This window comes from Lithobates pipiens, unplaced genomic scaffold, assembly GCF_037356315.1.
Source record: "Lithobates pipiens isolate NorthernLeopardFrog02 unplaced genomic scaffold, aLitPip1_a1.2 Scaffold_8, whole genome shotgun sequence".
NCBI lineage: Eukaryota > Metazoa > Chordata > Amphibia > Anura > Ranidae > Lithobates > Lithobates pipiens.
The window spans coordinates 504,814,200-504,828,507 of NW_027507903.1; the positions used below are offsets into that span (position 1 = coordinate 504,814,200).

The 14,308-nt window shown below is 42.8% G+C and overlaps 1 protein-coding gene across 3 annotated transcripts in view; it reads right to left on the minus strand.

Annotated features, from left to right (window-relative positions):
- Positions 1-14,308, minus strand: part of LOC143960560 (uncharacterized) — a 91,210-nt gene that overhangs the window by 33,798 nt on the left and 43,104 nt on the right. For all 3 annotated transcript variants that reach the window (XM_077469279.1, XM_077469278.1, XM_077469277.1), the window contains 5 exons: positions 14,007-14,133; positions 11,287-11,407; positions 9,587-9,672; positions 326-471; positions 63-122 (listed from right to left, as the gene is read on the minus strand). In XM_077469279.1, coding sequence (XP_077325405.1) covers positions 63-122; positions 326-471; positions 9,587-9,672; positions 11,287-11,407; positions 14,007-14,133 — 540 coding nt within the window. The remainder of the gene's footprint in view (positions 1-62; positions 123-325; positions 472-9,586; positions 9,673-11,286; positions 11,408-14,006; positions 14,134-14,308) is intronic.

The following is a 14,308-nucleotide window of genomic DNA, read 5'->3' on the forward strand; positions in this document are numbered from 1 at the left end:
CTGTGGTCTCATGTCCTTGTTACTTTATGATTATTGGCGAATATACGGTAACATATCCATACCTCCATTTTATCCTGAGTTGCCTTCGCAATAAAGTCTACAATGATGCCACCAATTACCACCTGGAAAAGGATTTAGGCAATATTACTACATCAACTTTGCAAAATGTTACAATAGTTACTATTCTTTATAACTTACTTTTGGTTTTGAGTTATTTTTACTGTTATATTTTACTGTAAACATGCCTCACAACGTCAGACAGATTCTCTTAGGCTACTGCAGGATACTTTAATAAAGGTACATTTATAATGTAGAGATGCCTTACCGGCCTAGATTCCTGGTTTGCATCATTCTCTTGTCTCTCCCGCTGATGGGGTCCTTTTCTTGTGCTCCCTTTAGGTTTCCGGATCTGGCAGAGGGCTGCAGCAATGCGACTCCCCACCTTTGCATTATTCTTTACAAGAGCAATATCTTTGCAAGGGATAAGAAAATATGTCTGCAAATGTCCTATCACTCTCTCTGCAATCTAAAGTTAGGATATGCCAGCTTTCAGAAGAGGCCATTTCACACAGGGGGTTTGCTTTATGACAGAGTCACTCAGGAGCAGGAAATCTTTGCTTAAAGCGGAGGTCCACCCTAAAATGGACCTCCGCTCATCGGAATCCCCCCCCCTCCGGCGCCACAATTGGCACCTTTCAGGGGGGAGGGGGGTGCAGTTACCTGGATAATCCAGGTAACTGCACCCACTTCCGGGATGGCTGTCTGCGGAAAGGGGCGTAGATTACGCCCCTTTCCGCAACTGCCCGCCCCTTTGCGCAAGTGCCCCGCTGCCTGCTGGGAAACACACAGTTCCCAGAGGCAGCGGGGACCGTCCGGATTGCGCCGCGCGGCTCGCGCATGCGCAGTAGGGAACCGGGAAATGAAGCCAAAAGGCTCCATTTCCTGATTCCCATACCCAAGATAGCGGCGGCAGGACCCGACAGACGACCTAGCGATCGGCTTCGGGTGCCGACATCGCGGGCGCGCTGGACAGGTAAGTGTCACTATTTTAAAAGTCAGCAGCTGCAGTATTTGTAGCTGCTGGCTTTTAAAAAAAAAAAAAAAAAAAGGGAGTCCCGGTGGACTCCCGCTTTAAGGAAAAAATAAAAAGGTCATATGTGTTTGCCTATTTGATCGTGCAATTATATAAATAAACTAAACATGTGTTATTCTGGTAAAATTTTGTTTTGTTCATATATTAGAAAGCTGATGTGTAATCTGCTGATATTTTGCTTTTTTTTTTTTTTTTTTTTTTTTTATTTTAACCATTTTTAAGCACTTCAGGCCCGGAAGGTTTTTCCCCCTATCCGACCAGAGCACTTTTTACAATTTGTCACTGCGCTGATTCCACTGGTAATTGCACGGTCATGTAATGCTGTACCCAAACAAAATTAGCATCCCTTATTTCCCACAAAATAGATTTCTTTTGGTGATATTTGATCACCTCTGTGGTTTTTATTTTTTGCAATATAAATGAAAAAAGACCGAAAATTTTGAAAAAAAAAAAAGATATTTTCTACTTTTTGTGATTAAAAAAATACAATAAACTCAATTTTAGTCATACATTTAGGCCAAAAAGCATTCAGCCACATATCTCGGGTAAAATAAAAATTCAATAAGCATATATTCATTGATTTGCACAGAAGTTATAGCATCTACAACTAGGGTACATTTTCTGGAATTTACATAGCTTTTAGTTTATGACTGCCCATCTCATTTCTTGAGGTACTAAAATGGCAGGGCCATTTTGGAGTATAACTTCACATATGCCCATGGTATGTTTGAGCAATAATAGTATTTTTATAACAGTTTACCTGTAAAATTCTTTTCTTTGAAGTACATCACGGGACACAGAGCCATAGTAGTTATTTAAGAGTAGATATTCTAAGTAAGCTAGAATCGTTATACCTTAATCCCTTATCTGGCTAAAGGGGGAGCCAAGACCTTTGTAAACACTTGAGGTGCAGTAGCTAGAGCGAAAGGCAGAGCGACAAACTGAAAATGAAGATTATCTTGAAGCATAGATATTTCTGGTGAGCAGGATAAATAGGTACATAGAGGTAAGCATCCTTGATGTCAATTGACGCTAGTAGTTCTCCACCTTGTAGAATGGATACACCAGATCGGATTGACTCCATGCAAAAAGAGCAGATATTCAAAAACCGGTTTAGATCTTTGAGATCTAAAATGGGTCTGACATCCCCGTTTAGTTTTTTGAAAATGTTTGAATAAAACCCTAACCCCTGCTCTTCCATGGGGAACACCGATATCACATTTTGAGACAAAAGATGGCTTGAAAGAGAGACTTCTTTTTCTCTGGATCTCTGGGAACGTTTGATCTGAGAAAACGAGAAAATGGGAACTCTGGGAACTCTAGTTTGTACTCTAGAGATATTGAGGACGCCACCCATTTGTCTCAACACTCTTCCTGCCAGATCCTTGAGAACTGCAGAAGTCTTCATAAGGAGGTCTTAATATTTTGTTTTGTGGGTTCCCTTCCCCAGGGCCTCTTTTGTCCCTGGGGTTGACCCTGAGGTTTACCTTTTGAACTTAATGGAAGAGGCCGTCGTGACTGCCTGGAGGCTGATGGCACTGGAGAAGAAGCTCGCTTAAAAGAAAAAAGCTTACTCTTCTTAACTGGCAAAAGGGAACTTTTCCCTTTATAAACTCTTTGGATGTATTTATCCAGATCATCCCCCAAACAACCATTCACCATAAAATGGAAAACTAGCCAGGAGCTTTTTGCATGGCGCTTCAGCTGACCAATTTTTCAACTACAGAACTCTACGCATATACACCAGCCTGAGCTTAAGCCATGAGGCCTGGAGAATAGAATCTCTCATAGCGTCTATTGCAAAATATAACGCCCCTGGTATCCTGGCCAAATCTTGGGCCTGCTAATCAGGAATAATCTTGAGCACCTGTTTAAACTGGTCTCTTAAGGATTGACATACACCGATTGCTGCCAGCACAGGCTGAGCCACTGAACCTGCCAGAGAAAAATAGTTTTTAAATAGGAATTACAACTTTTTATCCATTGGATCCTTCAGCATTTGAGCATTTTCTACCGGACAAGTCAAATTTTTATTCGCAGAGGTTATAGCAGCGTCAATTGCTAGCATCCCCCATTTCTTATTAAATTTTTCCCCCATAGGATAAAGTATTGAAAACCTTTTTAAAGGGAAAAAGTGTTTATCTGGGTGCTCCCAATCAGAATACATAAGCTTTGTCAGCAATGGATGGATAGGAAAGGCATGAATAGCTTGGGGAGGGTTTAGAGAACCCAAGCAAGAAGTGGACTCCTCAACTGACTCAGCTAATGGCAGCATGAATGTGGAGCAGACCAATTCAGTAAAAGATTGTACCATCAATCTTTCAGATTGTGAACCTGATCCTTCCGAATTTGACTCTTCAGAAGAGGAGTCATTAGCCTCTTCCTGGTCCCCTGAGAGAAATTCATCATCTCTCTCCTGGGTAATGGAAGGGAAGCTGTTGCGCTTAGTCCCACACTGGGATGCGATTTAAAGCATCAATCTTCTACTCCAACCCTAAAATGGTTGAGGAAAAAACCTCTTCAGTAATATATGCAGAGGGTGTAGTGTTGAAAGCTGTTGCAACACCTGACGGCCCAGGTGGCTCACTCTGACCAGACACCTCAGAACTTTCAGGGGAGGATGCCATTTTTTAGAAAATGGATCTAGGCTTTTTTGTAGCTGAAGAAATCTTTCTTGAGCCTTGCTTTTTTGGGGTGTTTTTATCCCCCCTTCTGACCATAGCCCGATGCACAAAAGCAGAGGTACTACCAGAAGGATCACATCCACTGCTTGAGCAATAGTCCAGCCCTACCGCTGCTATTAATGCTCAGCCTAATGCATATAGTAAATGTGTCAATAGGAAATGCCTGTGTCACCAAACCTCTTTCATGCCCCTCTTTGCTCTTGTGTCCCTCCAACACCTTGCAGCAGCACAAAGGAGTCTTTAAAACACACTCCCGCTCCGGACTTTGGAGGACGCCAATGCCGTGCTAAGCCCTGCCCCCTCTGTCGCATCGTGCACCCCCTCCTCTCTCTTTCAAAAGAGAGTTTGTGCGCGGGAGCGTGGGCCTGCGCTCCAACGGGTTTGGCTTGTGAGGGAGGGATGGCGAGAAGGAGATTTGAGAGCCACTGTCGTGCAGGGGCAGTGAAGAAAACTGCATCGCCGATCGATTTAGCTCTCCCCTTCCCCGTGAAGAGAGGGAGAGTTTAGCCCAGGTGGGGGGGTGTCTGTGGAAGCAAAATCCCCCCCCCCCCAAAACTCACCGGAGGTCTGCCTGCTAGCCAGAGGAAAAAGCCTGCTGCTTCCTCACACAGCATGAGAAGCATGAGAAGGTATGTGCTCCATACAGCCCCCCAGTGGTGACACTTAGGCATGACAACATTTACTTTTTAAAGGAGACATTTCATAAGAAAATTTGAAAAATTTCTTAGAAAAACTCCCATTTACCTTTCCCGCTGCAGGGTTTTCTGTGGTAAAACCAACAGACCCAATCTTTACTATTCACGGTGGGTTCCATTAACAAACCTTCAGGAACTGGGGACCCTCGGGGAACCCACACTCCTGGACCTGTAATAGAACCCTGCCAGTAAAATGTTATGGCTTTAAAATACCAAAGTACTGGATCCCAGGGTCCTGCTCTCTAAAAAGAGAAGCGTTACAGGCAAAACCTAGTTTCTTCCACCACGAGGCCTGGGTACCATTCAATTCAGCCTAAAAGACAGATTGAATGGATCCGCTGCATAGCTAGCCCCAGCAAGGATTGCTCCAGTGGAGGTCAGCACAGCACATCTTTACTCGTGACCAACACCTTAGACACTGGCAAAAAAACGGAGGTACTCCCAGTAGTGGGAGGAGTTATATAGGGAGTAGACTTCCTGTCTTACTGTGTGCCAATGTCCATCACCTGAAGGTGGCCTATAACCCACATAGTAACTACTATGGGTCGGTGTCCTGTGATGTACGATAAAGAAATATTATTTAGTGACAACTTTGTGAAAAAAAAATGTATTGTCATTTACCCAAAACTTGTGGCAAAATATAAAATATTCCATGGACTCAACATGCCTATCAACAAATAGCTTGGGGTGTCTACTTTACAAAAAGGAGTCATGGGGGGGGTTTGAACCGCTCTGGTATTTTATGGCCAACATTAGAAGTTTATGCAACACATCACCCACTCTTCTAACCACTTGAAAACAAAGCCCTTCCTGACACATTTACATGAAAAAAAAATTTTTTTTGCTAGAAAATTGCTTAGAACCCCTAAACGTTATATATTTTTGAAAAGCAAAGGCCCAGCAGATTAAAATGGTGGGTGTTGCAATTTTTTTCACATAGTATTTGCGCAGCGATTTTTTTAAACGCAATTTCTTTGGAAAAAAAAAACATTTGTATTTTAATGCATTAAAACAAACTATATCACCCAAATGTTTGGTAAAATATAAAAGATGATCTTATGCCGAGTGCATAGATACCAAACATGACATGCTTTAAAATTGCGCACAACCGTGCACCATTTACTACATACATTTTTAAAAGGCTTTAAAACTCTTTACAGGTTACCACTTTAGATTCGCAGAGGACGTCTACTGTTAGGCCGCGTACACACGCGCGGACTGTTCGCCCAACCTTGTCCGCTGAACAGTGTTTGGGCGGACAGTCCGCTCGTGTGTGGGGCTTCAGCGGACAGTTTCAGCGGACAGTTGGCCGAACAAGGTCTTACGGAAATTCCGAAAAACTGTCCGCTGAAACAAGGTTTCAGCGGACTGTTCGCTCGTGTGTAGGCTTGTTCGGCCAACTAAGTCTCGCGCATGCTCAGAAAGGATTTCCACGTCGGAAGGTTGCATTGCAGTGTATAGGATGTCGTATTTTTCGTCCCGTCGTACGTGCCGTTCACGTCATCGCGCACGGTTTCAGCAAACTGTTCGTCCGTCGTGTGTGGCCATGTCCGTCCATGCTAAGTTTGAGCGGACTGTTCGCTCAAACTGTTGGACGGACACAGTTGGGCCAACAGTCCGCGCGTGTGTACGCGGCCTTAGAATTACCGCCCTTGATCTGAAGTTTGCGGTGAAACCTCACATGCATGGTGCAATTGCTGTTTACATATGATATGAGACAGACGCTTGTGTCGCTTTTGCGTGCAAGCGCGGAGGGGCAGGGGTGCTTTTTTTTTATTTATTTATTTTGCCTTTTTATTTTATTTTATACACTGTTCCTTTCATTTTTTTTTTTTTTTTTAGCATTTTTAATGTTATAACAGGGAATGTAAATATCCCTTCTGATAGTAATAGGTAGTGACAGGTACTCTTTTTATTTTTTTTTTATTTTTTTAAATGGGGGTCTATTAGACTTTAGATCTCTCCTCTGCCCTCAAAGCATCTGACCACATCAAGATTGGTGTGATAAGATGCTTTCCCAATTTCCCAATGGTGCTGCTTATATCCAGTGAAACCGAAGTCATGAAATGCTCGTAGCTTCTGGTTTCTTAGGTCATAGAGATGATTGGAGCCGTTCTGGTCTTCATTCAGCTCTATGGTCAGCTGGCGGAACCACCAGGGGGGGGGGGACGTTCCCTTGTAAAAGCAGTCTAGCAGCTAAGTATCCACTAGAATTGCTTTTACATGAAAGCCGACCACTGGCTGAAAAGAACGATACCAAGATGATACCTAAACCTACAGGCATCACTCCGATATAACCACTACGTTGCTGGTCCTTGTTGGGCATATATTGTAATGTTCTTTTTTTCATGCAGCCTGTGGGCTGAATGAAAAAAAGAGACTGATCGGTGGGTATCCCCACCATTAGAATACCGTCCTGCATTCACCCACTTGGAATTTGGACTGTCGTATTTGCGTGAAGGGAGGACAGAATGAAAACATTCCGATTATCCCTCCACTTCACTGCGAGCAAATTATTACACTTCAAGCAGGCTCTCTCCTCCAGTCTAAGTCGGGATTCTACAAGCCACTGGGGTAAGCCCTGGCGATTAGATCACATGGTGCCACATGCGCCAATTCCATGATCAAACAAGTGACTAAAAAGTGGCACGCTGTGTAATAATTGGCCACATACAAGTGGTACCCCAAGTCCCGCACAATCTTACCAGCGCTCTCTATGTAGTTTGGGCAGTTCTCGGGCTCTATGTGACTATCTTTTCCCTCGTAAACCATAAATCTATATGTATAGCCTGATGCCCTGTCACAGAGCTTATACATCTTGACACCATATCTGGCACGCTTGCTGGGAAGATACTGTTTGAAAGACAAGCGGCCAGAAAACTTAATCAGGGACTCATCAACGCTGACAACTTGATCAGGAGTAAACAAGGCTGCAAACTGTTGGTTGAAGTGGTTTACGAGGGGCCAAATTTTGTGGAGCTGATCGTATTCCGGGTCACCCCAAGGACGACAGAGTTCATAGTCATTAAAATGTATGAACTGCGGGATCTGCTCGTATCGTGTCCTGGTCATGCAAGCAGAGAACAAGGGCATATGGTGAATTTGGCCAGTGGACCAATATGACCGCAACTCACTTTTTTAACTATGCCCATGAGGAGGGATAGGCCCAGAAAGGTCTTAAAATCAGAAACCATAATAGGTTTCCATTCTCTGGCAAGGGTAAAATAGGGATTAGTGGCAAAGCATTGACCAGCATACAAATTGCTTTGGTCCACATTAGATCTATAGAGATCTTCCGTGAAAAACAGCGAATAAAAATGAAGTGACATAAAATCAACTGTTTCCACCTGAATTCTGGGTTGGCCAGTGAATAGGAGAAGTATGGGTGCTGCAAAAGTGGTGGGCTCCCAATTACTTGTGCTAGCCACCGCACCAACTTGAACTACACTTATGGGGCTCACCACATCACCATGGGATACTGCAGTGCTGAATGTACGACCAGTATGTACTAGGACGCTGGTGCTTGCCAGTTCACCAGAAGGATGTGCAGCACTAGTACTGGCTCTCTGCTCCATACGAGAGCCCTGCAGTTCTTGCACCTCAACAACAGAAGAACAGGGTTGGGTATGCCTGACCTAGGCAGGGACCACTACTCCCTCATCAGAGCTATCTGTCAGGGTGCCGCTGCTGTCTACTGGATAGTATTCTGAGCCTGAATCTGGCAGATGGGTGACTTCCTCGTCACTCTCATCTGTCATGCTCAGAAACATGTAGGCCTCTTCACTAGTGTACCTTCGATTGGACATTGTGGCCTCTAACATTTACTGCTACAACTAGTGTGACTCACAGGCAAAAAGAGCACCTGATTGTCAGAGCTTGCTTCAACTGCTACCAAAAAAAACTGTTAGCATTCGCAGTAATCAGGCCTGACTCTGGGAACGCTGCAGTAATGTGTGTTGTGTTTTATAAGTGACAGTGTTCGATTGATAATGCACTTGAGTGGGCTAGGCAGAGGGGCTAAACGCAGGTGCTAGCAGGTATCTGGGCTGATACTGCTACCACTGCATTTTTGGGAACCCTAAACTACTGGGGATGCTAGTATAGATCTGATCAGATCAAATATATTGATCCTTTCAGACACTATACTACTAAAGGAGGTGTACAGTTTGTGCGTGGGTATTAGCGCTACTGGCACTAATCGGACGCTGCTTGGGGCTGACGCAGACCCTAACTGACGCTAAAACCTAACTGATGTCACCCACTGGATGATCAGGGATTTAAACCTTTATTAGGTAATATATGGCAGGTACCCTGGCGCTATAAAAAACAAACTAAATATCACTGGCGAGAGGGTGTGATCAAGGGGAGTACCCTAAAGCTACCTGGGCTACTACAAGCCGCGATGATGTCACTCCCATGCATGCGTGCGGGAGCCCTCGGTTCCGGCAAGAAGCTCAAGTTCTGGCACGGTAACCTGAACCTTCAGAACGCATGCACCGATGACGCAGCAGCTGTATGTAGGGTGAATATCTCCTAAACCATGCAGGTTTAGGAGATATTCATTTTACCTACAGGTAAGCCTTATAGGCCTACTTATTATGTACTTGCTTTCTAAAGACAATGAACTTTAAGTCTTTGCACAACTTTTCTTTTGAGGCACATGGAATATATTGGCTGATTCAAACTGAGAGTTCAATTAGACTTCAAATCGCAAAAGGTCTGTGTGAGGTTTAGGGTTACAAGGAGGGATTTTACATTAGGTGATCAAACTCAGAGTTGGGAGCTCTGTGCTGAAAGCTATGGATGTGCCCTTCTTCTCATAACTCAGCACATGTCTACTGTTGGACCAACAATGACTCACTGAAAGTGGAAGTGCCATAGAGCCAACCCTTTCCAGCGCAGGCTCTGCCCTATCTGCAACACAATACAATCTCCGGGTGTCCTATCCCATAAGTGATTTTTCTTCAGAAGCTTGCAATATCTGGTAAAGTTAGCTATTAGAGGGAGCACCTGTAAATCTGGCAAAGAAGCCGCAATCATAAAAAGAGGATATGGAATCAGTGGGAAAGCATATGAAAAGTATTATTGGCCAAATGTAAACCAGCAAAGGATACTAGATTCTAGTGATCTTCCTCCAGTCAACTCATTCACTCTTTGTAGGACAAAAGGTGTCACATCTTTTCCTCTGATGCCCTTGAGCCTAAACATAAAAAAAAATGCCTTTTAACTATATCTCTATCCAAAACACGATGTTAGTTTTGGCCACACTGCGGAATAGTTAAAGAATATGTAAACCCAACATTTCATATTCCTGTTATGTGCCTGCTGTACCATGTATTTGTATGAGAAAGTATCCTGTTCTCTTTGTATTGCTTCCTTTGTGTGTAATACCCGGTGCTCCTGCCAGTCCCTCTGCTTTCCTATTAAAATCTGACCACACTAGGCATGAGAGCACAGAGTGGTCAGTTCTCTAGTAGACATGCGAAGAACTGAAAAATGTGTTTTGTTTCGGATAGATTCATTATGTTACTAATACAGTTTTGTTGATTTGTTTTGGGATTCCTTTTGCTTCATTTCATTTAGTTTCGTTTCATTATTACTTTTTTAGCAAATTCCACATTTTCTAATCGATTTTTGGAAATTATTGACCAATTAAAATTCTGTGTGAAGAATAGCTGGTTGTTAACAAGTGGGCTGGGATGCCAGCCGCGGCATCCTTAACAACCGATGACTCATGAGCTGAAATGTGAACAAAAGAATTCCGGCAATGGAAAATGCAGAAAAAATACAGTGTAGGATTCCCCCCAAACCATACCAGGCCCTGGCCCTGGCCTGCTGACGTCATTGCTGTCTAGGATGGTTTGCCAGCCGGCCAGCATTTCTTTATGAGCTTTTAATATTTCTACAAATGTAAGTGCAATATTTTTGCTTATAACATAAACTGTTTTATGGACTTGCACTATGGTGAGTTTTCCTTTTTCATTGGGATCGTGATTGCTGCTTACTGGTCTGCCCTTTGAGTTTGGGTCATTTGGCTTGTCCTCATTTTAACCACAGCTGAATCCTGCCATGGATGTCTGGAGGTTGATTTGACGCCACAGATTTAATACTACAGGCCCTGTATCGCTTACCCTCTGGTAAGCGCATATGTTGTGTCAATAGCCAGTAGCCTATAGCTTCCGTCTCGTACTTGCATTAGAGCTTGCGTTGTTTTTGGTCCGTCGGAACAGCATACAGACGAGCGGTTTTCCTGATAGGAATTGGTTCCTTTGGAAATATTTAGAACATGTTCTATTACTATGTCCGTCAGAATTTTCAACGTAAAAAGTCCAATGGGTCATACACACGATCGGAATATATGATGAAAAGCTACCGTCTGATTTTTTCTGTCGGTCAGTCCGCTTGTGTGTACGCGGCATTAGACAGCTGTTCCCTGTGGAAGAGTTCCCCCCAATTCCTTTTCCTATGACAATCATAGTTTTGGATTTCCCATCACTTTCTGTAACAAAAGTCCCAAACCCCAATAGGAAAGGCAAATCTATCCAGCAAGGACAAGGACAAATCTACCCAGCATTTCCAGCTCTGCCCACCCGTGTGGTCATTATAAGAGTGCAGTTCTCTCTACTAAATCCTTTTTTATTCAACCTATTTTACAGTAGACACAATCCAGCAGGATGAGTGAGACGGGGGAAGTCTGAAGTCACGCAAGAAGGCAGCGACTATTTTACTCATCAGTATCAGTCTGTGACAAAATTCTCATTTTAGATGTAGTGGCATTTTAAAAATCAAAAAGGAAACACAGGATGACACGGACCTGGTTTCTTCCAGTGCTTGCTGAATGGCTTCCTCTATTATCTCTCCAGAGGTAGCATGCTCCGGAGGGATGGGAACGGCAATGAGGAGGCCACTGCCCAGTCTGAGCTCTAGGGATCGATCTGTAGGTAGAAGGTATTGAATAAACATTCAGTTATATGACATCAAGCAGGTGACAAAAGAAAGATGGTTCAATTTTCTGATGAAGGACATACAAATGCATTAGCTGGGGTATTAATTCTCAAACCACTGCAAATCAGTTGCCTTTTAAAGTTGAACGCCAAGCACAAAAACTTCCATTTAGATATATTCTTCAATAGTCACAGAGGATATGCATCCACTTTGCACAAAATGCCTTTACAAACCCTTGACCTTTTAAAATTAGCAGTGACATCATCACTGTACTGTACATAGTCTGTATAGTCTGTACAGAAAGCAGAGCTGTGGGAAGGACGCTGCGGGCTCCACCCACCACAGCCTGACTGCAGAAAGCTACAAGAGGGGGCAGAGACAAGACCAGTCCCCATGCACAAGGAGAGAGAGCAGCAGTGTCTGGTCTATAATACAGCAAGCTCTTGCAAAGAGGCAACAATTAAGGCTGGCCATACATGGTCGAATTTAGAAAGAATTTTCTTTTGAAAATCAGAAATTTTGTGCCTTTTGTGATCTGATGGTGCCACCATTGATTTTGAAATTTGACCAACCAAGCCTTTAATTTCACCTCATGTTGCTACAGAAAATAATTTTCGTGGCTGGAAATCTTCTTTTCTTGCACATGCGCATTTCTTTTTCGATTACATTTCTCGCACGATTCTCCCATCATTGATTAGAAAATTGTTTGTTTTTCTAAAAATTTCCAACATGCCCGATTACTTAAATTCAATGGCCGCACAAAAATGGTCTCTTGCTGCAGCCCACTAATGGTGAGAAATTTGAATGAAAATTCTTAGATAAAATTTTCTAAAGAAAATTCTTTCGAAATTCTACCCATGTATGGCCTGCCTTACACTAGATTACTGTGCATATCTGGAAGAAATAACCAAAGCACACCAACATTCAAGCAAAAATACACATGCCTCTTGTATTTAGACAATATTTGATTTTTATGGCGTTCCCCATAGATATCACAGCCTGTGTCCCTATAAGGAAGATTTCCTCTCACTTAGTGTTCTTTTAGACAACCATGGCATGAAATTCTGGGAAATCTCTACAGACAGAGAGAGCAATAAAAACGTTACTTAATTTATGGTCCTTCCCTGCTCTATATAAAGGCAATGAAAATATTTTGGATTCTATGGAAAAAACATTCACCGTGTGGATGTTTTAAGCACTTACCGTACATGGGCACAAGGAATGTTTGCTGTATTGTTTTTAATGATTATCTCCTATGATTGCCAGCTCCATGTAGCAGCCATAATGCAGTATTTGTTTATTCACCTATTATGGCCAACTAGATGGAGCTAACGATCATAGGAGAAAATCATATTACCCCTTGACCCTGTTGTCTGGCATTGGCTTTAATTTATTTTAAAAATGGAACTGGGATTCTTATATGTACTATCAACTCTCTAAAGAAGTGTAGAATGTGCAAATACTATATAAAAAGGAAAAACTTTGCTTGTTCTCCTTAGCCAAGCCTCACGTAAATTTCCAATTCTCTTGACACTCCAAAATGCTCAACTACATTATATTAGTAGCTGACTGCAAACAAAATAAGTAATTTGTACATTTTGAAATCAAGTGTTACAAAGTGAAATAGTTTTAAGGCCCCTTTCACACTGGCGGACTGAGCGGGTCCACCTATCAGTTTTCTAGGCAGACCTATTGGACCCTCCATTGTCCTGTATGTAGTGGCGGATCTAAACCGACATGTGTCCATTTACACCCGCCGACATCCAATCTGACATGATCCACGAAAAACAGAAGGATTGGTATTTGTTCCCCATCTGTCTAGTGGTTTGGATGGCTATCGGGTGTAAACGGACAGTCGATGCATTTATATTCCACTGCCCATAGAGGAGAGCGGCTGTGTCTGTAGAGTGGACACAGACCAGCCACCCGCCTGCTCAGTGGTGATCAGCTCATAGATTCCCCACTGAGCTGATCCCCATCTGGAAGGGGCCTACAAATGATGCATGTCTCAAATTTACCAGTTGTTTTGATCCAGAAAAAGGCAAAACAAATGGACTTGATATCAAAAAGTGAAGATTTGGTATATTATAAGGAACATCTAGAAATGGTCATTGTGCCTCAGGAGTTCCCAGAAAGATCTAGTTTTTATATGCACTTCCAGTGGCTAAGCACGTATAGCTGTATATCTACAGAGTGAGATCTACAGCACTGCTGCCTCTGACTGCTAGATTTGTAGTGAGATTTAGTGGTGTCACTGCTGGAGAGGAAGCTGTGATTGAAAACCTGCAGTGCAAGGATCTCCCTGTTTATGATTTATTCATTCTTGACCTCAGTAAGGTGGTTGGTATAGTTCCTTGAAAATATTTTCATACTGTCATTTTGAAACTGTTCTCACGATTAGCTTTAGAAAAAGCATCCAGTACTATTTAAATCGTGTTATAGAATTTACTGTTGCTGGGGTCAGACACAATGATATGTAGGACAGCAGGGTAAAGAGAAAAATCCATCCCTGTTAGATACACCACCGTCTTCATCATGTAACAGAAAGAATGTGAAGTTTTTTGAGTGTATAGAAATGATTGGACTTACCAATCAACCTTGCAGCTTCTTCCTCATTGCAGACATTATATGGGGCCTGGAAGCCACTGCGCGTGGTAAAAAAAGCCGGAAAGTCTCTGGAATCCCCAAAAGTGGAAACACAGACCCCTTCTGTTTCCTGCCAATAAATTCAAAGGAACAAAATTGAAATTTACCATTTATTTTAAAAGCAGAATAAAGCAGGACTTCAGTTTTGATTTTTTAAACTGTGCTGCAGCTCAATGCTCTGCATGCTGCATGTCATTAAGACTCAGCAGCTGTTTACTATCATAGCCAGCTACCATTTTAAAGCC